Here is a 26,159-nt window from a genome sequence, read left to right on the forward strand (position 1 = left end):
TCAAATTTTTGCACTCAAAAATATTTCTGCTTTTTTATATATTTAATTGTTTTTATTCAGATGCACAACAGCCCAAAAATCACCCCATGTCATCTTGTGAAAATTCCTCTTTTCATTTTGCAATTTGTATCCCAGGAAAACTATGATTGTGCAGCTCTAATTCGTACTCTTCCTCAGTCTTCAGTCTTCAGTGTCATGATCTGTGAAGTTGCTGTGTCATGATGACTTTGCTTCTCAGGTATCTGGTGACTCACCTGATGGGAGCAGACCTCAACAATATTGTCAAGTGCCAGAAGCTGACAGACGATCACGTCCAGTTCCTCATTTATCAGATCCTACGAGGATTGAAGGTTAGGCCCTGCCCACTCTTTTCTCTGTTACTTTGCTGTAATTGCTCGATGTAATGGGAGCTCAAAGGAACATTCTGGGTTATTGACAACATCTGTGGCAAGCCGTTGAGTAGGACTGACAGTACTCTGCTGTATGGGTTATACTGTGGTATATACAGTATCCATGGCATAATGTGGCAGACAGACACTTAAAGTGTAGACCGCTTTACTGACTGTAATGGGACTGATGTTTTGATCTGTTGTTACTGTTACCAAACATTGCAACTTCACACATAATATTCTTATATATTCAGTATTCACACATACTATATATACAGTTCACATGAATTGCAAGCACATTTGTCTATATATCCAGTCTTAGGGCTGTAACGATACGCGATATGAAATCGAAATCGCGACACTCGGATCCACGATCCTGTTTCGCGGTGTGAGAAGGCAAAATCGCGACACACCCCTTCCAACTCTCAGAGTAACGGCCGTTTCACACATACTCCGTTTGCAGTGCGTATGCGGTGCATATTTTTTCCGTAGCCTACCCATGTTAACCGGTCAGAGCTTTCAGACTGCACGCGGTTGTCGTCCGTCGATCCGTTCCAGTTGCCGTGCGTATACAGCAGTGCAGCGATCGTTTCCGCAACGAGTATTTCTTTTGTGCTGCACGCGCTGAATTAAAGTGACAGCGCATGGTTCGTGGTCAAAATGAACACAGATTGACAATAAATGCGATTAATTAAATAAAATGTAGTAATCTCACTATAAATGTATTTAATTAAATACTACCTTTTTCACTTTAAGACTGGGGAAAAGCAAGAAAAAACACAATTTACCTCAATTTGTAAGGTTTGATTGGTGGTTTGCAGCACAGGCAGTAAGCCTCAGTTACCTCAGTGTGAAACAGTAGCCATTTAATTTAGCCTACTTTGTAAATGTAAGAGAACTTGATTGAAGGAGAATTTTCAACATGCTCGAATCATCACCACAATGGAGTTTAGTTCTGTTTGCTTTTCAACAGTATTTTGTTACAAAGAAAACAGAAGTGTTATAGCTTTGGCTATTTATTTATTTTATATATGGCTATTTATATTGTTAATAATTTGCATAGTTAGGGCCCAAGCCCTGAAAGGGCGAAGGCCCTATTGTTTTCGTAAGGATTATTTTTTTTTTTTTTCTTCATTATTTTTTTTTTTGCCTTTTTGCCACTTTTGGGGCCCTTAACATGCTCAAAAACTCTTGAAATTTTGCACACACGTCAGAACCTGCGGCCATCAGGGCCGGGCTGAAGCTGGTACCGGGGCGTGGCAGGGGGGCTCGACAGCGCCCCCTGGAATGGGGTCCGAAAACTTGGTCCATAAATCAAACACGCTTGCATGTAATAATATGAAACTCAGTACACATATAGATCTCATCGGGCCGAACAACTTTCGTGCTCTAAGTTTTACAAAAGCCCAACAGGAAGTTGGTTATTATACGTTGTTTGGAAAACGCATACAATGGAATGTGAAATACTCCTCCTAGGGATTTCATCCGATCGCCACCAAACTCGGTGAGAATAAAGTCAAGACATTGAGGATCAATTCTTGCGAACAGATTTTTGATATCTCGAACGGTTTGGCCGTGGCGAGGAAACGAATTTATGGCGAATAATGGGACACAGGAAGTGTGTTATAACTTCTGCATACATTGACTGATCTTGATGAAACTTCAGCAGTGTATTCGTTGTAAGAGGCCGATCACATGGATGTGACTATTGTGAGTCAAAGTTATAGCGCCACCAACTGGCAGCAGGAAGTGTGTCACTTTCAAAATGCTTTGAAGTCACCCTCTTACTTTTACCCGATTTGCTTCAAATTTTATGTGTATAATGTAAACACACGGCAGATGTAGACCTGTGAAAGGATTATTGATATCTTAGATACTGTTGCCGTGGCAACGCATCAAATTTTAATATTCTTTTCGGATGCGTTTGAGACTCTTAGCATGCTTGAAATTGGATGAAACTCGACAGACACATAACACTTATTAGCCAGTAGACATGTGAAAAGATTCAGAAACGGGCGTGGCAGGGGGGCTCAACAGCGCCCTCTTGAACAGGGTCTGAAAACTTGGTCCATATATCAAACACGCTTGCATGAATTAATATGAAACTCGGTACACATATAGATTTCATCGGGCCGAACAACTTTCCCTCTGTCAAGTTTCACACCAGCCCAACAGGAAGTCGGCTATTATGGGTTGTTTGGAAAACGCTTGCTGTGGAATGTGATGTACTCCTCCTAGAGAATTCATTCAATCACCTCCAAACTCAGTCAGCATGAAGTCAAGACATTGAGAATGCTAAATTGCGGACGGATTTTTGATATCTCGAACGGTTTGGCCATGGCGAGGAAACAAATTTATGGCGAGAAAAGAGAGGAGACGAAGTGTTATAACTTCTGCATACATTAACTGATCTTGATGAAACTTTAGCAGTATGTTCGTGGTAAGAGGCCGATCAGATGGATGTAACTATTGTGAGTCAAAGTTATAGCGCCACCAACTGGCAGCAGGAAGTGTGTCACTTTCAACATGCGTTTGACAAAAGTGGGTGGGTTAGTTTTACCAACAGTTACAAAAATCAGTATATATATTGGTCTCACCGAGCCGGACAACTTTCTAATTTACAGTTATTAGCTCCGAGCAAAAGGAAGTCAGATATTTTGGTTTGAATGTGGATTTTTTGGATATTTCAGACTCTGAGTTTTTGAGCTACTCTTCCTAACGGTTTTATTTTATTCACACCAAACTTTTTCAAAATGATAAAGATACATTAAAGATGCTAAATTGTGAACGGATATTAAACATCTCAAACGGTTTTGCTATAGTGAGGGACTAAAGTAAAGTAACACTTAAAGCCTCATCTTCTAAAAATGTAATTAAACACCATTTATTTCTATATAAAAGTATAAAAATGTCACAACTAAACCCATTTTATTCTTTTTTTTTTTCAATTTAATAAATATTTATAAGTTTAAAAATAGTAATTGTACTATTTAGTCCCATAAAAGTCAAGTCATACATAGGGCTATACTGCCCTCTTGTGTTCAAAATCAGGTAGGCCTATTGTATCTACATAAAAATATACTAGGTATGTGACGGTGAGAATATTTTACCACCGGTTAATCGACGTGTGACACCGCTGGAGGCTTTTGAATCGCCAACTTAAAAACGAAAGTAAAATATGTTCGTCCACACTGACATTGATAGTGGTTGAGCGAGCGTTTCAAATGAATTCCTATGGAAGTAGGAATTAACTGAAAAACGTTCACTCTGTTCTGCTCGTTCCTCGCCGTGGATGCGCACCGTTATGAATGCCCGTGCAGCCATGAGCATTTTAGTTTAATTTTAAAATTAGCGCCTTTCGGGGGTTGATTGCTTGAAATTATTTTACAAAAGCACAATGTTGTGTTTTATTGCAACTGTACACAAATATAAGTTAACACTTTGCAGTTTGAATGTCGTCCTGTATAATGACGGAGTATGTTTTTATGTGTCCACTGTTCAATCGCGCCCACACCACACACACACACCCACCCACACACACACGGTTTACTATCTTTGTGGGGACTCTCCATAGATTTAATGATTTTTATACTGTACAAACTGTATATTTTATCTCCTTACACTAACCCTACCCCTAAACCTACCCATCACTGAAAACTTTCTGCATTTTTACATTTCCAAAAAAAACTCATTCTGTATGATTTATAAGCTTGTTTACCCATGGGGACCTCTATTTAGGTCCCCACTGTGACACGAGTCCCCATGAGTCTGTGTGCATTCAGGTTGAAGTCCCCACCGGGATAGAAAAACATGAACACACATACACACACACACACACACACACACACACACACACACACACACACACACACACACACACACACACACACACAACACACATTCCAGCATTGCAATCTTGACATCGCAGCCTGTTCATTATAGCCTTAATAAAATATAATAATAAAATAGTTAACCTAACATATAAAAATTACACTGCTCTAAATAGTCAGTAGTACAATTCGTACATTCACAGTAAGCACCGCTCCACTGTGATGTTTCAAGCACATTTTTGCGCGTGTGAAGAGGATGATTTTTTCTGTCGATATTGGAACACGAGTGAAGAACAAAGCCTATAATAAAGAATAGTTTAGCATCCAAATACATCGCAAATGCTGAAACATTTTGATTCTAATGAGAGGGTTACGTAAGCCCAACAGTGCTTACTTTCGTTTTAATTTTTACATTAAATTTAAAAGATTTGTTGTGGGATATTTTGAGTGTATCATAAAATCAGAATAAGCTAATAAGGTTTCTGTCTTATATATATATATATATATATATATATATATATATATATATATATATATATATATATATATATATATATATATATATATATATATATATAAATATATATATAAATATAGCTGCGAGCAGCGATGAAGGGCCAAAGCCGGTGGCACCGCCACCCCGGTGCCTTTATGTAACTAAAGGCACCAGGGTGGCGGTGCCACCGGCTTGGGCCCGTAATCGCTGCTCGCAGCTATATTTATATATATATTTTATATATATATATATATTTAATCTTGTTCTTTGGTGTTCAGTTTATAAAGGTTTTACAAATGTTATTTAATAAAAAATATTGTTTTAATAAAAATCCTCCCCCCCCCCCGCCCGAAAAAAAAAATCGTGATACGAACCGAGTCGTGGGTCAAAAATCGTGATACGAACCGAATCGTGGGTTTGGTGTATCGTTACAGCCCTATCCAGTCTTAATAATCGATTACTGTTCTAAATCTTGCTTTTACCTTTTTATTTTTACTTTTGATTAGTGTTAAATAGTTTGAAACTTTGTTTGTACTGATGCAAGACTTCATTTTTAATTTTTTTGTTTGGTTTTGTTTTTAAATTAATCACATATAGGCGCTAAATTAAATAAATTCAATTAAAAAGTAGACAATATTATTACTTGATTACATTTAGGGGTTCAGTTTTCAGCAAAAGTACCTGTACTGTATATATCACTCATATTGTAATATTAGATTTTGCTAATGATTGCATATGATTTTGAATAATCCCTCAGTTTATCTAAAAGAACAAAAGTGTTTACTGTAATGCACTTGCAAAAGCTTAAAGCTGGTCAGTGTTATTTTCTGTGGTCAATCAACAGAAAGTACTAACACCACAAATAGTTCATCAATATTAATGGATATTCACCCTATCTATTTTTTAAATGCAGCTTATTGATCTTGTCGTGAACAATCGATCTATGTGTGCGTTTCTTTTTTTATTTCTTTTGACCTTGTTTCTTAGTCTATATGTCACAACTTAATCTTTTATTGAAACGACTTCCTTCTGGTGACGTTTGCTGGACTTCTCAAATATTTTTTCCGATGAAATCCCTCTCCTTTCTTACAATCGACTGCAAACTCAGATGCATGTCATAACACGGAAGAAAACATCTGTCTACTTCCAGGACATTGTGGCTATAAGTTTTCCTTTAACTCTGCTGTTGAATATCCTACTGGACAATTACTGTAATTTATTCTCTCTAAAGTTATTTAAAAGATAACTGTGTAAGGTTTATAATACGCATGTATTATGAAGAATATGAAGGACTGGTCTTGTATAATGTATTGCTGTGTCAGACGTTCAACAACGGCTTCTCATTGATCTCTGTATTTGGTTAAAGTGAGTTCATCTGTCTTTTCTCCACACAGTACATTCACTCGGCAGACATCATCCACAGAGTGAGTACCCACACTTTCTGTCCATATCTCCTTTTAATTATTCATGTGTGTGTGTGTGTGTGTGTGTGTGTGTGTGTGTGTGTGTGTGTGTGTGTGTGTGTGTGTGTGTGTGTGTGTGTGTGTGTGTATAACATCATATGAAGAGTTCAGATGCAAAAGCCTCTAAGTGCCATCTGAAATTTTCTTCTAGAATGATAATTTTTATCAAGCTCGTATATTTAAGTTCAGTAATTTCACTTAAATGACAATGAAGATTTCCTATTAATTGTCATTTAAGTGAAATTATTGAACTTAAAGGGGTGGTTCGGGATTTTTGACATCGGACCTCATTTTTAAGTCAGCCTGGTTGTTATTCATCAGTGGAGACATTTTTTTAAAAAAAATTATCCCGTCCTTATATTTGGATAGTTAGCCGATGCTAGGCTAGCGCGAGTCAAGGGTAGATGTTAGCCAGCCATTAAAAACCGTTTTACCCACTCCACAGTGCACCAAACGCAAATCAATTATAACACTAGACTATCGATGCAAATGTCCGTTGAGAGAATAATGTTAGAAATCAAACTTACCTTTCATCACATTGCATTAGTTATAACTTGTTCCCTGTAATCATAAGCCTTGTCTACAGCAGCAGCGGAGTGATATTGATTACCTAGGCAACCGAGTGAGCCGGTACACACATGTACTGCACACACTGTAGTGCGCTTCTTTTCTGTGTTTACTTTTTGCCGCATTACTAACTGGAGCAAAGTAAAATTCCGCAGCTGCTGAGAAACTAGTTCCTTTGGGATCATTGAGATGAAAGGTAAGTTTGATTTCTAACATTATTCTCTCAACGGACATTTGCATCGATAGTCTAGTGTTATAATTGATTTGCGTTTGGTGCACTGTGGAGTGGGTAAAACGGTTTTTAATGGCTGGCTAACATCTACCCTTGACTCGCGCTAGCCTAGCATCGGCTAACTATCCAAATATAAGGACTGGATCATTTTTTTAAAAAAATGTCTCCACTGATGAATAACAACCAGGCTGACTTAAAAATGAGGTCCGATGTCAAAAATCCCGAACCACCCCTTTAAATATACGAGCTTGATAAAAATGATCATTCTAGAAGAACATTTCAGATGGCACTTAGAGGCACACTTAAATATTAAGCAGCACAACTGTTTTCAACATTGATAATAATAGTAAATATTTCATGAGCAGCCAATAATCATATTAGAATGATTTCTGAAGGATCATGTGACACTGAAGACTGGAGTAATGATGCTGGAAATTCAGCTTTGATCACAGGAATAAATGACATTTTAAAATATATTCAGTTAGAAAACTGTTTTTGTTTACAAATTGTAATAATATTTCACTATATTACTGTTTTTACTGTGTTTTTGGTCAAATGTGAATGCAGCCGAGCAGAAGAGACTTTAAAGCATCTTACTGACCCTAAAGCTTCAAACGGGAACTCCGCGTGTGTGTGTGTATATATATATATATATACGGTATAAATATTAGAAAATATTAAATTTAGTTTATTTAATTACACGATGTGGAGATTAATTAATCGCAAATCAAATTTGATTTATAAAAAATAGAAAAAATTAGAAAAAATACCCCCAAAAGATAATTTAAAGTCATTATTGTGTTAAATGAGGAAAGCATAAAATAGACATTACAAAAAGTAGCTTTTTTTTATTTGATTCAACAAAGAATTTATTGCACATAAACTTTGAGACATTTACATGATATAGTAAATATTAGACAAACACTCGTACAAGGGCATTGCCCTGATATCTTGAAGTTTAGGGCCTTTCTAACTGTATTCTGTAGGCTCCATCACAGAGTGAGTTGTTGCTCTGCTTCATGTTCGTCACCATCAACTTTATGAAATGTAAGAGGAACTGTTGGTCTGGGGAGGGGTAGGTGTGTTAAATGCATTATACATATATATACACACACATACACACTTTCACATTTAATAAAATATCTGAAAAAACTGCAGAGCTGCAAGATGCCTCTCACCATCGGTGCTCGGGCCCTAATGAATGTATTCAGTTTCTGGCTGAATCACTAGATGTGTATTGAGGAAGGAAAGGCAGTGAGAATGTTAAACTGATTTGACTCAAACCTGATTTTAGCTCCCAGGATGATGTTTATTAGTGCATAAAAGCATAGTAAAACATGATGCAAATTCAAAGTGATTCTCACTTATTCAATCTGTTTGCTCACCTTTCTCTGTCGTACAGGATCTTAAACCCGGTAACTTGGCTGTAAATGAAGACTGTGAACTGAAGGTGAGAGCGTGCTCTGTTTGCCAAGATCTTCATCATCATCGTCATCATCATCTTCTGATGCTTTTTCCACTGTCACATCTGTTATTATTATCCTCTGTTGACCAACAGCGGGTTTATTGTCAGGCAAACACTGAGGCACACAGGGTAATATGAGCGCTCTAGTTTATGACTAATGCTGCTTCTGATACTGTGCTCAGATTTTGGACTTTGGTCTGGCCCGGCTGACTGACGATGAGATGACGGGATACGTCGCCACCCGATGGTACCGTGCACCAGAGATTATGCTCAACTGGATGCACTACAACATGACAGGTCAGCATTACCCAGAATCCTCACTTGTGTATGGATAGCTTTTGTGTTTGTATGATTCATTACATTTTGCAACTGAAGACAACATGAAACGACATTCACAAGTCATTTAACTTTCATGTTGTGTATTATTTCTGGTTAAAACAGAATATTCAGCTGGAAATAATGGTGATTGGATTTGATATCATAAGTGGATAATGTTATTGGTTAATATCATTTTTCCCCCTCCCACACGGCCTTAACTAGCAAAAATGCTTGTATTTTATCCCATGGTGTTTTAGTTTTTGTTGTTGTTACGATTTTTGTTTGATTAATTTCTTATTGGTTAAAACATTACTACAGTTGCATATCACCTAATTTCCTTCTTTCTGACAAGTTGAAAGTTTACATTTGGGTTAATGGGTTTTGTTTGGGATGAAAACCTAAAAATATTTCCTAAAATAACATTTGTGGTAACCGTATAGAAATACTAAAACTACTAAAATCGTTTTTTAGTAATTGAAATAAAATAAAATATAAATATATTAGATAGACAAACTTAAACCTAAAATTCTTTGTGATGATTTTGCGAAATATTAGAAATGTTGCTTTGAGAAAAACTGAAATAAAAAAATAAAGCTGTATCAAAAAAAAAGAAAAAGCGCATAAAATTATTAAAACTTAAACTAAAATGAAAATGACATTAAAAGCTAATTAAAAAAATTAATAATAAATACTATAATAGTTAAAAAGTTGTAATTTTTTGTAATTATATTGAAAGTATTAATAATCAATAGTATTATTAGTTGTTGAAAATGAATGCACATTGCAGCTTTCTCTCCACAATTTCTTTCATTAGAATAACGTACACTGAGGAATTTTAGGCCCTGTTTATACCGGTTCTGGTCGATCGGATCACAAGTGGACGATGCTAACTTGTCCGCTTTCGACCACTTCCAGAGGTTGTCGAAAACGCATTCGAACGGATTGCTTTCGTAGTGTAAACGTTCATGTGGTCGAATGTGTTCGAACTAGGGTTGCAAAATTATGGGAATTTTCAAAGATGGAAACTTTCCATGGGAATTAATGGTAATTTAAGGGAATTAACAGGAATTTATGGGAATAAACTGGGAATTTTCAAATTTGAAGGTTGGCTCTTCATAGGGAACTTAAATATAGTTGAGGAAAGTATATTTTAGCATAATCTTGACTAAAACAAACAGATGCCATTCAAATACACTTGAATATCCATGCCATTCCTCAATCACATGCACATAGCACACTGCTTACAGCATGGCTATTGAGACCACACCCCCTACTGGCACTGTGCATGCCTCCATCACATGTACAGAAGCCCAAAGCACAAGACTATTGAAGGCACACATTTGAACCTGTGGACTAAACAAAGTGAAGTAAGTTTTGATGATATTATGGGGAAATATATTTATTAAATGTTTAAATTGCAAATATCACATACAAATGTATTCATCTAGTAGATAGCAAGCTGATAAGTTAGATGCTAAATAAGCTAGCATAACTTTATTTACCACATAAGTAGGGCTGGGCGGTATGACGGTATATATCGTTACCACGGAAGAAAATGTCAACCGTAACAGATTTTTTTATTCCGTGTATACCGCAACATGTAAATAAGTAGGCGTGGTTAACTCAGCGTGCAGCGTGCGTGAGACTGAGACACTGATATTTGTCAAAGAAACATGAAGAAAGACCAAGAGGATCCACAAAAGGAATTATGTTTTCAAAATGAACGTGATATTTTCGGGGGGGAAGGTGCAGAAGTCAACTAGAGCAGTGCAGCACACTGAAAGTTTAGAGAGTTGCACATGCATGCAACGGGGCTTACTTGACAACAAGTTCATATATCAATATTCTAACGAATAGAAATAACCTTAAATAATGTATCTATCCGTCTCTTATGTGTACAGTTACCTTCAGAGTGGACGCGCAAGCGGTTGCCGTGGTAATGAATATTTCCAAAATTCCCCAGCTTAACTTCCCATGGAAATTTTCCGCCCCTTTGCAACCCTAGTTCGAACAGCCACAAAAGACCGTCTACTCTCCGCCTACTGACCTAATGAGTGAACATTATGTGAAGCGCACTAGCCAGGCGGGATTTAAACTTTGTCGGCTGAAGATCCAAGTTTGGTTTGAACATGAAAAATGTACCAAGCACAATGTTCTCTCACCATTCCTGATTTCTAACACAATTTTACTAAGAAAGTTAGTATTGCATTGTCTTTAACAGAATGTATTTTGTTTCCACGAATGAGAGCAGTGTTTTTGTTTTTGTGTTGTGTTGTAGTGGACATCTGGTCGGTGGGCTGCATAATGGCTGAGCTCCTCACTGGACGGACCCTGTTTCCCGGCACTGATCGTATCCTTTCCCCATCATTCATCCCCTGCACAAAACCCCTCTTCCTGGAAATACCCCTTTAGAGAAGTGGCATTTGTTTAGCCCCCCCTCCCCATCTGTAAGTGTGAAAAAAAGGCAGCTACGCGTGTCAGCCGGTCCTAATTCATAGAGCGAGGCGGTGATCCTGAGGGAAATGAATCAGCTAGTGTCGGGCCTGCGGTCTCCCAGTGAGTCACGCTGCCGGACGGTCCTGTTGACGGAAAACATGAACTTTGCTCAGTCTTAAAGGACAAAGATACCAGCACAGCGTGGGGAATCTTAATGCGTTTCTGCTTCTGCTCTGCTTCACGAGGTCGTCGAATCAAACCCCCTGTGAAAAATACAACACACTCACACACACTCCCACATTAAATGGGGTCTTGGCCTTTCAAGAAAGGAAGTGTGATCTGCATTTCAAGGAAGTGTGCGAAAGAATAGATTAGGATAAAGAAGTAGTTATTTGGTTGCCAGATAAATCTGCTTTCTGTGTGCATGTGTCTTTTTGTGTGTGCATAATAATATAACTCGGTTTAGATGTGTAAAATAATATTAGTTAACACTCACTTTGTGTGTGTTCGAGTGTCAGGTGACTCTCACAAATGTAATGCATTCCTACAACAGATATATTACAGAAATAGTTTGGGCAGGAATAAAGTTATCATTCATTTATTCCAAACTGCACTAATTAATTTAAATAAATAAATGTATATATTAGGGCTGTCAATAGATTAACATTTTTTATCGTGATTAATCCCACGCTTTTGTGCATGCATTTGTATGCTTAATCGTGAAATGAAGTATACGTCATTTGTCTTGATTAACGTGTTTATTTTGTCATCATTTGCTAATCCGAAAATCAGATCGAAGGACGATTCTCACAAATATATTTTCTGCAAGCTTTTTTCATGGTAAATGTAGCTGTCTTTCCAAAGAAAGACACTTGGAGACTCCAAAAGGACCAAACGATTCATACATGAATGCACACATGAAAAAAACATTACAGAACAGAACTTTTCAGAATTCAGTGTACAGTTTTTAGAGTAGTTTATGTTTTAGACATGTCATGTTGCAATACTGAACATGGAGATGCCAAAAAAATAAAGCCCCGTTTACTTTCATAGTTAGAAAAAGCTGCATTCTCACAAAATATGAAAGAAAGGTCACAATTTTTTGCTAAACTGCTCCTTTAAATCCACACAAACAAAAACGGATAAAGCACACAACACACACATGGTTTGATGCATTGAAGCTTGTGTGTATGAGCTGCATGTTGACTTGCTGCATTTATGCTTGTTTCTAACTAGACTGCATTAATGAACCGCCCCGATCGGTCTTCATTTTGCCTTGCAAACACTATTTAATCTTCGAACAATGATACCTCTCTTTCTTCCTCAACTTTTCACTTACCTTTTGATGATTGTCTGTGCTGTTCGGTAACATCCACCTGTGCCAGATTTGCATAGAAGTCAGTGTGGATCTGGAACGGTGTAGAACTAGCCCACTTTACTGTAGCTCACACATGTTTTTCACATTCAGTTGTTAAACGTATTTGCACGCTTTCAGTAACTGCGTTCACATGCATACGAATATTCTTATGTTAATCAGAATTTGGTCTCATTCCAGTGTAAGCGACCATGTTTTGATAATGTAAGAACATTCAGATTTAAACCCATTAACCATAACAAGTATACTGGTTTCTAGAAATCTGAAAAATTGTATGCAATGGCCTGAAACTGCCCTTTCACAGCAGATTTATTTAACAAGCAGTCAAATATGCTAAATATGATGCTCATTTACAAAAAATAAATCCTTAAATTCGACATTAATAACTTTTTTCACGCCATCAGCCGCGTGTTCACTCTATCTCTGAGGATCTCCCGGTTCTTGGCTCATTTTGAGTCAGAATTGTGGATTCAGTGAATCATGAACTGAAGACGTTTGCGGACTTCAACGCGTCTTTTGTTCAAAATAATGAGGAACGACGTGTTTTTATGAAAAACGTGGAGTAAAAAAAGTATATTATTATGCTTTGGAATATAGTGAAGTAAAAGTTTCCCGAAATAAAAAAGACTGCTTTGAGTTTGTTGTATTCAAGGTCATTGCATCCCATCACAAAGCATAAAGCCTGTCATGCTGTTGCATTAACTCATGTTTTGTGTGCTGCTTCATGCCAGTGTAATTCAGCAGTGTTGGGGAAGTTACTTTTAAAAGGAATGCGTTACAATATTCTGTTACTCCCTAAAAAGTAACCAATTGCGTTACTTGGTTACTTTTTATGGAATATAATGCATTGTTATTTTTGCATTACTTTTTCTGGGCTTGCCTGTTTGTTTTTTTAATAACAAAAAAACAGAAGTTCTGTTTTTAGCAAATGAAAAGTCCCTTTCACACCAAAAGTGAAATGAATAAGCTTCAGGCTGAAGGAAATGCAAATTCACGTCTGTACAGTAGAGGGCGCAGCTCAAACCTTTCAGATGTTTTCTGTCTTTCCGGATCGCAGGAGAATACGACCAGAGAATGTCTAATAAGGCCAGAAGTTCCACTCTCAGTAAACTTCCGGCTTCTGAACTGGTTGCAGTTCCACTCTGGCTCCATATGAGGGCGCTCACAGGACGAGTGCAGAATGAATGGAGGTCTATGGCGCTATACCCCTCAAAATCCACTTTTCTCAGGATATAATTTTTTGTCTAGTAATTTGAATGTTGTATTCGAAAGGAGATGCAAAGAAATTACACATTGCTGGGTGTTAGATTTTTTAGAGTCACTTATTTGCTTTAAAAAGTCTTTTAAAGTGTCAATGACGTCATACACATCGTACGACCAGAGATACTGCTTTACGGCAATCCTTCAGTCACTTTGGTGCATTCGCACTCTGCACTTTCTTTTCTCTCGAGGCATCGACAACACAGCTGACACAGGTAAACACACAACACAGCTGACACAGGTAAACACACAACACAGCTGACACAGGTAAACACACAACACAGCTGACACAGGTAAACACACATGCTAGAAGAGTTTTTGTTTTGTTTGTTTCTGGTCCCGCTTCGGATGCCACGATGCCATCAAGCGGTATCTCTGGTCGTAATCAGTCCTTCACTGACCAATCAGCGTTCATTAGCAGAATGCTAGCGTGTTATGGGCAACAACAACTCAACCTGTAAGAAATCGAAAGGACATAAGTACTCGTTCATTCAACTTTCGACCTATAACCCATGTTGAACTTGCAAAACCTACAATTAAATCTGAGATTTATCAATGGCAATCGGGTGAAAGAGACAAATTTAGCCGTCTAGCCCCATAGACTCCCATTCATTCTGCACTCATGGCGATCGCCCCCAGTGGAACTCTGGTGGAACTACAACCAAAATTCAGTACAATAGGACTTAACAGGGAGTGGCCAGGCTCCCCGTAGACGGGCTCTGATATGACGCAGGGAATGAAAATTCAACACTCTTTCTTTAACAGTAAAAATTAAAAAAGAAACAGATGTTATGTTAAACTAAAGTCATTTTTGCTGATTTGTATGGTCGAATTGGATCATCAGCAGCAATGACAATGGTTAATAAAGTGAGATTAAATACATAAAGTATTTTTGGGTTATTTAACATTTTAATTATTGCAGGTTTGCGTAATATTCTGAATTTGCATTTCACTGTTTTTATTAATTGAGAAATACTGAATCTGTTTTTGTCCAAGTGGGATGAGTAAATGTATGTTCACATTTAGTCTAGAACTACAATAACCATCATGTTCACACACTCTGCGCTTACTCGCGATTTCCGATACTCCGTTAGTTTGTTGTAAATTTAAAAGTAATGCATTGCTTTACTAGTTACTTGAAAAAAGTAATCTGATTACGTAACTCGCATTACTCGTAATGCGTTACCCCAACACTAATTCAGTCAGGTAAGTGTGCTAGCTAAGTTCTGCTATGCTAACTTCCTCAATGAAGCAGTTGAAGGATCTGAGAAGTCTTGAAAGCTCCATACATAATAATTGCAGAATGCATGTTGGCTTTGAATCAATCATGGCTCAGTTTTATTTCTAGCTTTATCCCATTTTCCTGTGCTGTTTTTATTCTTTAGTTTAAAAAATCATTTTGTTATCACCCCCCGCCCCCCCAGTCCCTGCTTCCATAGTCACCCCATTCCCTGCATTTTCCTTTATTTTGCTCTTAAAGATATTGATCAGTTGAAGCTTATCATGATGCTCGTCGGAACCCCAGGGCCAGAGTTCTTGATGAAAGTCTCTTCGGAGTCTGTGAGTGTTTCTGTTCTGCCTGAGTTTGACTCCCTCTGTGTCGCAATGACGGCCTGTTCTGCTTTCTTCACTCACCCCGATCACGCTTCATGCATGTCGCATCATTCTTTCCCTTTCTTTTTCACTGGCATGAACTACTAGTTATGCAATCACCTTAAAATAGTCAATAGTAGTCAGACAGCTGGCAGATGAATTTGCAAAATCCACCATGATTACGAGTGTGTACGAATGGCTTTCTTAATTCTCGCTCTCTTGTGTCCTGCACTTCCTGTTGTATTTCCTGTGTCTGTCTTAACCCTGGATTGATTAACATGGGGTGCATGCACTCAGTTTTCTTCTCTTGTTTTTCAGTACAGATGCCTAAACATTCTTTAATCATGATACATTTACCTGAAAAGCAAAATGATAGAAGATATTAGGTATTGTTTTCTGAAAAATGTTTCTAAATTTAGTACGTTTTGGGGGTTTTAGTATGAATATGTTAGCCTTAAGAGTTCTATAAGCTAATGTGCTCCGAAACAGACAAAATTCGCATTTAGAAGATATAGTACAGTCTCTCACTTCCGCCAATATGGATCAACGATTTTGATGACATCACTCTGCCTTGATGGGTTTTTTTTTTTGTCCAATCAAATGCTCTCTAGAATCTGAAGTCCCGCCCCTACATTATAAATAGACGTTGAAATCAGTCATTTGTTCACACATTTACTATTTTCTACATGGTGAATGGCACATAGTGCACTATATAGGGGATAGGGAATGATTCAGACAGTGTAAATATGCTTTACATAGCTCCGGTCTAGAGACACGATAGCACAGGGCGGATCATGAACTTTTAGGACCCATTTGAATTCTACACAGAATGCTGTATTTTAAAGCAATATGGAGGAGATTGGCAGGATAGACGTATAGACGGACTCGGCATTATAAACCTCACTGACGAGTAGAGCCATGAAACTTTGTTCACATGATTCTGTTCACTGTTTTGCTTTAGGAACAGTTTCATATTAAATCTTAAAGGGGAATCTATTAGACTGTGTCTGTCATAAGCTTTAAAATGTGGCTTTACCGAGCTCAGCGGCTCCTGGACGAGCTGTGATGTAAACAAAACGCTATTGGCTATTTTTAAAGAGGGGAGGAGCTTCTCGATGTCCCGCCCTGTCTTCCTGCTTCGGTGGAAATTACGTCAACACATTAAAGGCACTCTATGCAGTTTCTGTTTTTCTCAAACAGCGCCCCCTAGAGTCGATGTGGAGTACTTGTATGTAACGTCACTCTCGTAAATACCACTCACACAGAGCCGTCTCTACACTCTTCCGACCGCGCTTTCTTAGTTTTCTTCGTCGTAAAGCAAGTCGAGATTCTCGTGAGATTTGTCGGGGTGCCACCTCTCAAACTTGCATTGCTGGTTTTGCCCCCACCTTTGCTATTGGGATGATTCGCCCTACTACGAGTTTGTTTACCATCTAAATGATTTTGAAGCTTTTATATTAAGGTACAAATCTTAAATAACACTGCACATTTCAAGGCTCTTCAGTGGGCCTTTAAAACAAGAAAACATCTGCCAATGGGTCAAAAAATAAACTTGTTTTCCCATCGAATCAAGTTTATTTTTCTGACCCTGTTGGCAGAAATCGTTTTTAGCACATTTTGACACATTTTCTCCCCTACTGTGACGTAAATCCCAGTAAAACGGCTTCTGGAATAAGAACAAATAGGGCGGGGCTTGATTTTGTCCGTGGGGAATTGATTGGATGGTTGTGGTTTGCTATTGGTGGATCTCATGTGAGTGACAGGTTGCCCCGCCCTCGCACCAGTTAACACGTCATCAGAGCGTCAAAGCTATTTTCATGAAAGATTACGAGGCACATGCATTTATGATGTACACATATAAATCATTTACAATAAATGCAATATTTTATGCAATAACATACTACAATATTTGATACAAATGTAGATTTTAGTTGTCATTTTGCTTTTCAAGTAAATGTATCTCCAGGTTTTCCCTTCTTAAACAATCTCAGCATTAAGCCGCAACGTAAAGCAACCAAAGATAGCAGCAGCTGCATTGTTCTCCTGTTTGTCCACTCATTTTTGTGAGTGTATTTGAACCGTACGCCCCTTGACCTGGGTTCCCCAAGATATAAACCAGCTTCAGCAGATAATGCGACTGACGGGAACCCCGCCGGCCTCTCTAATAAGCCGGATGCCGAGCCACGAGGTGAGCGCACGGACCCTCTCCGAACTCCTCCAGACCCGGCCGCTCTGGAATGAGTGACTCAGTTTCCCCCATGTGACTCTTTTCTGTTTGCCCTTCGTCATTTTTAATTTTCCAAACCACTCCCAACCTTTCCCAACCACTGCCTGCTTTTCGTTTATACCTGACCTTTAGGATATACCTAATTTGTGCCCACAGCACTGAGCTTTAAGGCGAACGCCTCCACTCTTTAAACCCAGGCATGCAGTGAGTTTTAGACTGCTTAAGCTCTAACATACAATGTCGAATGTTCCATGTAGTAAACAATAGACGCAGTGTTTGTTCAACATGCAGTAGCGCTGGTCTGTATTGTCTGAGGTCCGCTGGAAAACACCAGGTCCTGATCGAGATTTCAACGGAAATATTATGTTTGTGAACAACAGAAAATGGCGGCAAAAAATATTTAGACACAAAAATATCTGACTGTCATTGCGTTAGATAATGACATTTAAGTATTTTTAGTGTGCAAATATTTTTGAGGAACTGTATATTAAGATAACTCTTAATCTCAATAGAGCGCTGCAGTGATTATGTATTTTTGTAGGCCATCCCGTAAGTTCACGTCACCCTGGTTCCCTCACAAAGAATGGGGGTTGTTGTTTTTTCCATTGGATTTTTGCAGAAAATAAGCTCTGTGACCAACATAGTTCATAATTCTTACATGATAATCTTTACAAATGAACACAACTTGAATGCAATTGGTAGAAGTAAAGAGATAAACGTACACCACAGTCACGTGACTTCAACGGCACCATCACTAAGTTTCCGACAACTCTTTATTTTCCCTGAAAGTTCAAGTTGTAATGGTTTAAAAAGTGGACAAACTTTGTAGTCCCATTTAGACACTTGTTAACAATCGCCTTTTTCAAGGCAACTTAGCTTTCAAAAAAAATCACAGGGTTTTAGTGATGTAGAATAAAACATGAAAATATCTTGAAAATATCTTGCATTTAACCAAAAACTCATTGACTTCTGGACTTCTGGACTGGACTAGTTAAATGCTGACTTGTTTCCGGGTTTTGGCCTTCAGAAATACGTCATCCTCGCAGCATTCTACTGCCTTCATGCTTTTCTCTTAGCCGTCTTTGTTTGCTTTACTTTGCCCTCAATTTTGTCCTTATTTTGACTCCTTAATAATTATGTGTAATCCTTTAATCCTTTATTTTTTTTATCAACAGGCAAGGAACTACATCAATTCTCTTCCTTACATGCCCAAAAGGAGCTTTGCAGATGTGTTTATTGGTGCAAATCCATTAGGTAACAATTCTGCCTTTCTATACAATGATGAAAAGCCCGTTCCACTGAAACTCATTCGGCTGAAATCCAGACATCTTTCAGAACCGGCTGTCAAAGTTAATGTGTGAAGTTAAGCGTAATCAACACATTTACAGAGTCATTACCATTCTTTTCAGTCAAAAGTCATTAATCACATTTATTTTATATTACTGACCACCCAAATTGTAACTTTTAGAAATATAAAAAATAAAGTCAATATATTCTGAATAATATGCACGACTTCTAACTTTGGGCGAATAAGACTTTTATTTTTTTTAAAGACACTAAAAGGATGCATTAAATTAATCAAATGTGACCATTAAGACATTTATAATGATACAATAGGTTTCTATTTCAAATAATGCTGTTCATTTGTACTCACAAATATAATAAAAAGCATAATTACATGCAACTACTCTAATCCTGTAGTAAGTACTTGAAGCTAATTAATATTACTCAGTATAATTACACTAACACGGACACCTTAAAATAAAGTGTAACCAAAAAATGTATTTTAGAAACATGTTGTCTTTATAATTTCACAATTAATAACTCGCACAGTATTTTATGCATGATCATATTTAGCTGGAATCCCACGATAAAAACATTGACAGCCAATCAGAATCCTTCCTGCATCTTAATATGCTTTTGATGCTGCATTTAGAATGAACTTAAATATACATCAAACAAACTATAACATTTGTAAAGATCATTTTTTTAAATGACCACATTGATTCTAAAGGAAGCAACATTAATGTTGAGCAATCGTAAACCCTTCAGTGATTATAAACGCTGCTTGTTGTGTTTTGTGTTTCAGCTGTGGACCTGCTGGAGAAGATGCTGGTTCTGGACACGGATAAACGGATCACCGCGTCAGATTCTCTCGCGCACCCGTACTTCTCCCAGTATCACGACCCAGACGACGAGCCCGAGGCAGAACCGTACGACCAGAGCTTCGAGAGTCGCGATCTAGAGATCGAAGAGTGGAAACGTAAGCCTGCGCATTCGATGACATTTAATCGAATGACCTCTCCGTGATGTAACGCCAGTGCTCTCAACAGTCGTGTCTTTGCCCACAGGGCTCACGTACGAGGCGGTGGTGAGCTTCGAGCCTCCAATGTTCGACGGAGACGAGATGGAGGCGTGAGGAGAATCACCGAGGACCTTCGACCGTACAGGAAAATGACATTCAAGTGCCTGCCATCATCAAGTCCATGCCTTCACACACGCTCGGTCAAAATAAGAGGGAAAAAAACATGCAAACTTTCCAAAAGGACACAGAGAATGTAATGTTTTGTGCCCTGTGCCCCGGTAAAATGAACCGCTTTTTTAAAAATTAGAGAAAAATGTGCATTCTCATGAAAAACAAATTCATATCAGCAACATTTAATATTCTTTCTCTGGGGAAGTGAAACGTTTACCTCCAAACTCCGCTTGCAGCCTATACGATAAATAAAGGCCAGAGAAATTCTGTACTGTCAGAATACTAAGTTTTAGATATGTAAATAAAACGGCACAGCTGTATATACATGGAAATGATGTGCACCGACAGTTTTTAGTATTTGCAGCGAAGCACACATCACAGAATGTGACCTGCATTATAAATAGCAAGTGAACGAACTAAAGAGTGAATCCGAACACGTAAAGAGATTGTAATTACTATTTAGTGCTGTGTGTAGAATGTAAACAGACGCAGTGTTCTTCTGCCGACCGCATCTGAACAGGAATGAAATATTAATACATGCAGTCATGCTTGTTTTTAAAAATATATATGGGAAAATATTTAGATATTGGTGCTCAGTGCGAAAACTCTCACGATTTTTTACAATAAAATGTTGAGCAAATCTCATGAATCCTCTTTAAAATACACAAACCCAAAATCAGAAGAAAAAAGCGAAATATAAGAAAACAACGGCTATTTTGAGAACCAATAATGTTATTCTATTATTAATATATATTAATGATTCATTCATTTTACCTCACGACAGGGTGCTCATTACCGCAATGCAACAAAATCTCATTGCTGTATTCGAGTGGATAAAAATTAAACAATGGTACATTATTTTGGTCATCATGATAATATCTGTTGTAACGCTTTTATTTAATACAGATTTAAATTTTAAATTAAAAAAAATCTTGTTGCGGTAATGAGACTCGCCATTGAGAATAATGGATTTTAGAAAAGAAAAATCATGAAAGGCATATCAAACTGCAGAAGGTTTTAAAGATATGCTTCCTTTTATATATATATATATATATAAAAATGTATTTTATTTTATTTTATTTTGGGGTTAAATGTGATTTGGACATGTTTTTGTGCGATCCATCCTTTTTATCTGCCAGAGTTAACTCCTTATTAAAAGGCAGCTGGTCCTCTAGCTAGACTAGTGCGTAGTTTCTCTCCCAGCCATTTTCCTTCATTTATTATTTATGTGAATTAAGAGAAATGGGTGTGAAAAGGGGATTAGGTTTGAACAGTAAGTTTACGTGAACAGAACAACTCTACGAGCGAGAGACGGTTGCATCATGGCCCACAATAAAGCGATTCCCCTTGATTATTGTTTGCCCTGGGAAAGACATACAGCCTGGAAGTTCATGTTTGCAAAACTGAAAGAACCTGAGCCAATATTCTGCTTTTCCACTGATCTTGATTTAACAGCCCAGACTAGAAGACCGTCATCACGAATGTGTTTTCTCAAGCGCAGCCGGCATCTAACTTATTGTATCAGATTATTTTTAAGGTGTTTTCTTTTTCACTGTATATTATCACTTAATTTTATTCAGCAATATTTTCTGTGTTGAGCATGTATTGTTATATGTGAGGCGGGGTGTGTATTTATGCGCATTTTACAGTTTTCTGAGGAGTGGAGAATCACTAAACGTGTCAATCAGTGGTGCATATTTCAAGTTTGTCGCATGGAACCATTTTACATAGAAAAGAGATCATTGTATCACTTTTTTGTGCATTTAACAAGTTTTTCTTTAGTCACCCATAAGTTATGTGGTCTGTGAACAACCACTGCTATACAGAAATAAAGGCAATTATTTTTCACAACACTCATTCTTTGCTATTTCTTTTGCACATAACAGTTTTAGATTTTAAAATACTTTATTTTAAAGAGGAATAAATGTAGAGTTGCATCAGTACAAGCTATTCTTTGAATACACTGCCGCCAAGTGGTGATTGCTCATAGCACAAGGTGGGAAATACTGTTACATAAAAATGAATGTACATTGAAGATCCATTGCATTTGTTGATTAACCTCTCGTGACACCAAAGGTAAACTCAAAGAAATCGGTAAAATAAGGTGATGAGAGTACTGTGTAAAATGTATGCAGAATACAACGTGTGTTAAGAGCATTTTCTAGCTATTGTAGAAAATAAATAAATACAATTAACTGAACGCATGTGTGACAACGTGCACAGCATAGATGTGGGGCAAGTTGTCACAATAGCAAACTGCACTGATTTGAGAATGTTTTTTTTTTTTTTTTGTCTGAATGATGAAATACTTACACATCTACCACAACATATCTATTGTATTATTGACTGTGCAATAGCTTTTCTGCTGATTTAATACATATTTTAAATCGTTGGCTGGATGTATCCTATACTAGTGCGGTTTCAATGGTCCCTTGTTTACCCAACAGTGATTACAAACCTAACTCGACTTTTTGACTCCAGACCCTGTGGCATCTTCTGTATGCGCGCGACTCGAGTCGTGTGTACATGTGGGTGTGATACTGTACTTCTGTTGTTTGGTTCAGTTGTTGTTTGGCAAGTTTTGTGCGCATGCGCGGACCGTTACATGTGAGTGAATCTGAGCTCTTAGCCGCCGGTGCAGCATGGAAAGGAAAGGTGAGCATCAAAACGACTTAATTACTGTCCTCCAATATAGTTTGTATCAACAGCACACACGTAAATAGAAATAAACATCGCACCCAGACTGAATCATATCCGTGTTGTGAACAGGCGCGCTAGTATGAGAGGTGCTAGTGTGTTTGACAAGAGACAAAGCCCATGTGTGTTTAGCTGTTGCTAATATAACAACAGTAACGTTAACGTTACTCCAGCTTTAACGTACATAGACATCTGCTCATATTACACGGAATATCTGTACGTTTGTTGCTTATTTATGGATATATGTTGCGTGTTTCTGATTGTAGCTGCTGTTTGTTGTTGTAAGTTAATATTCGTGTAGCCTCGTTCGCGTGAGCCTCTGCTAGCTGAACTTTCTCTTGTTTTGGCTCGTTTAAAAAAAAATACGACATGTTTATCGTAAATGTTTATTTTAATGAAAGTAATCAGTGCTGTGATTATTGAAAACTCTCGTTTTTAGGTTGTTTGTGTCGTCAAAATGCTTACAGCACAAACTGACAAAGCCGCCAAAACTTAACGTTACAAATGAATCAATTAAAATATTTTACTGATCATGGTTACCGCCAAATTATTGACTACTGTAAAACTTTAATAACACATTAGGGAATATTGTAACAATATAATAAGCTTTTCAAATATTTTGTTTCATATATATTGTTGATGACAGTTTTGGTTCAAATGAAGTCACCACTATTATCTGTAGTAGTGTGTTATCTTGAAAACTAACGTTAACGTTAACACTTTATTTTCAATGGTCCACTTTGACTTAAACTTAACTTTGCACGTACATGTCAGCTTATTCTACTAACCCGAACCCTAAACTAACAGTGTAGTAATAATTAATGAGATTTAGTTGACATGTAAAGTTAGCCTACTCATAGTTAGTAGAATGTCTAAAGTCGACCATCAAAATAAAGTGTAACCGAAAACTATGATTACCATGTTTTGTGGCGACATAAAAATTGTCTCATAACATGAAAGATATTACTTTCAGCTGTAACATACATAGAAGACTATCATGCTTACTTGCAGATTATTATTTGCGTGCTCAAATACATTCTTGTGTTTTCTGACAGTACTTGCACTTCAGGCGAGGAAGAAAAGGACCAAAACCAAGAAACCCTGCAAAAAGTGAGTAAATCCAGTTTGTATAAGTATATTTCTCAATATTAAGCTGAGTTTATATTTATTAAGAGGTCTGGAAATTCAGAATCACTCTACTCAAAACGCTCACTCAAGTCAGCAAAAAAAAAAGATCACAACAAAGTGACAATGGAGAAGATATTGAAGATGAAGATGAGAAGATGAATAAACTCTGAAACAACAACTCTATAAGCCATTTAAAGGGATAGACGAATACAGTCGGCGTTATATAAAAAAATGTCCTGGCTCTTCCAAGCTTTATAATGGCAGTGAATGGTTGTTTCTGTTTTGAAGTCCATCAAAGTGCATCCATCCATGATAAAAGTGCTCCACACTGCTCTGGTGGGTTAAAAGGCCTTCTGAAGTGAAGCGATGCGTTCATGTAAGAAAAATATCCATATTTAAAACTTTATTGACTAAAATAACTAGCTTCCAGCAGACGGCCGTACGCATACTACGCAAGTCGACTTACGCCACAAGAGTAACCAGTGACGCGATGTATGGTGTAGGCTGTAGGAGTATCGTCAAGGGTTACTCTTCCATCGTAAATCGATGCGTACGGCCGTCTGCCGGAAGCTAATTATTTTAATCGATAAAGGCCTTTATTAACCCACCAGAGCTGTGTGGATTTACTTTTATCATGGATGGATGCACTTTGATGGCCGATCAATGCCATTATAAAGCTTGGAAGAGCTCCGATGTATTCGTCTGGAAGAAGAGTGTCATTTACACCTAGAATGGCTTGAGGGTGAGTAAATCATGGGCTAATTTTCATTTTTGGGTGAACTAACACAACAGCTAACAGGCCTTTTTTGTTTTTGATGAATGAAAAGCATCATTTATTTATTTTAAGTTAGAGATTCTTAAATCCAAAAAATCTATCTTTTAGTTTATGCTGTTTTTTTTTTTTTTTTGCAAAGCATTAAATGTAGTTTGATATAGTTGACATTCTTTACCGTGGTGTGACGGATTATAAAATGATTCTCAGTGCATCTTTTGCTCCAATTCTTTTATTATTAATAGTTACTATAATAATACTTACAATATAGTTTTTTTTTATTTTATCTTTGTTGCAGGAGATGCAAATAACAAACAGTAGAGCAAATGAGCAGTAAGAATACAGAAATGAATTAATTGTTACGTTCCTTAGATGTTATTGGATATTTGTCTTGGTGTAAATGGGAGCATAACATTAACAGAAGAGTGTGTGTATCTTAAAATGAGGGTAGGGCAATAAAAGAAAAGGATATTAGATGAAACTCCATGCAAAAAGGTGAAAAGAAATTAATATTTACAAAGGGACCAAATAACAATACGATAACAAAGTGGGAAGGCGAGCACGAGAGGTGCCAAAGAAAATAATTAATAAAGCAAAACACAGCTTATATCAGCTAAATTAACTATCAAAACAAAATGTAGAAAAGTCTTCAGTATTAAAATGCCATAACTAAACTATGCTGACTAACCAGATAAACAAATCACTCTCTCCTAAAACTAGTGTGTCTAATACAACCGAAATTCCTATGTTCTCCCTTTTTCACATTCACTAAAGACAAAGCCGACTATGTTTACGCGAATACGTAAAGACAATATGTCTCGCCAAGACATATTTTTAAATAACTTGTGTATGCCGCTAAAGAGAAGTGAATTCGGGATCGGATGCTGTCTGAGAAAACAGTTTTTCTGTGCGCGCGAGTCAGCGTGAGTAACGCATTGAGATCTTTTTCGCGGCTTATTGCGCTTAATAACTCATTTTACCATCAAGCACTTTATTTTCTCATTCATGCATACCAAAAGCGCAAAAAAAAGTGGTTTGCTTCCGAAGGACATACACAACTTTATATTTATATATAATAAGACAAGGCTCGAAATTGCGACTATTTTGGTCGCATATGCTCCTGAAATTTAATCTGTGTGACCTGAAAATATATTTGGGAGCATTTGTGCGAGTGCAAATAATGGTTGTGGTGCGACCTGTTTTCAGGTCCGCGGAGTGTGAATTGTGAGAAAAAAAAAAAAAAGTTGCCTTATCTTCTCTGAAAAGCGTTCCGCACATTCAGCTGACATAAACCACAATTTCAATAATCGAAAAAAACTATCCAGTGATGAAATGTTTTCTGTGTTGACACAAATCTTGTGCGATGTCCAGGGCTGTAATCTCCCAGTCGATTATTTGGTCGATACGTTCTTGCTCGACCAAAATTCTGATTGGT

The 26,159-nt window shown here is 37.4% G+C and overlaps 2 protein-coding genes across 4 annotated transcripts in view; both read left to right on the forward strand.

Annotated features, from left to right (window-relative positions):
* mapk14b (mitogen-activated protein kinase 14b) overlaps window positions 1-21,103 on the forward strand; it is a 41,520-nt gene extending 20,417 nt beyond the window's left edge. Inside the window, exons 4-12 of one of the 3 annotated variants that reach the window (XR_014029529.1) lie at window positions 239-350; window positions 6,110-6,139; window positions 8,380-8,427; window positions 8,625-8,739; window positions 11,039-11,110; window positions 15,312-17,612; window positions 18,827-18,905; window positions 19,741-19,914; window positions 20,003-20,799. Coding sequence is in view for 2 of the 3 variants with exons in the window: in XM_081358603.1 (XP_081214729.1) it covers window positions 239-350; window positions 6,110-6,139; window positions 8,380-8,427; window positions 8,625-8,739; window positions 11,039-11,110; window positions 17,533-17,612; window positions 18,827-18,905; window positions 19,741-19,914; window positions 20,003-20,070 (778 nt within the window). In the remaining variant the exon portion in view is untranslated. Of the gene's footprint in view, window positions 1-238; window positions 351-6,109; window positions 6,140-8,379; window positions 8,428-8,624; window positions 8,740-11,038; window positions 11,111-15,311; window positions 17,613-18,826; window positions 18,906-19,740; window positions 19,915-20,002 lie in introns of all 3 variants that reach the window. The other 2 variants (XM_081358603.1, XM_081358602.1) reach the window with 2 other exon arrangements.
* A 1,462-nt stretch (window positions 21,104-22,565) lies between these two features.
* srpk1b (SRSF protein kinase 1b) overlaps window positions 22,566-26,159 on the forward strand; it is a 55,127-nt gene continuing 51,533 nt past the window's right edge. The window contains exons 1-2 of the mRNA XM_081357213.1: window positions 22,566-22,782; window positions 23,880-23,934. Coding sequence (XP_081213339.1) covers window positions 22,770-22,782; window positions 23,880-23,934 — 68 coding nt within the window. The 5' untranslated portion in view covers window positions 22,566-22,769. The remainder of the gene's footprint in view (window positions 22,783-23,879; window positions 23,935-26,159) is intronic.

Source organism: Scardinius erythrophthalmus (genome assembly GCF_964197995.2).
Source record: "Scardinius erythrophthalmus genome assembly, chromosome: 25".
NCBI classification, from domain to species: domain Eukaryota; kingdom Metazoa; phylum Chordata; class Actinopteri; order Cypriniformes; family Leuciscidae; genus Scardinius; species Scardinius erythrophthalmus.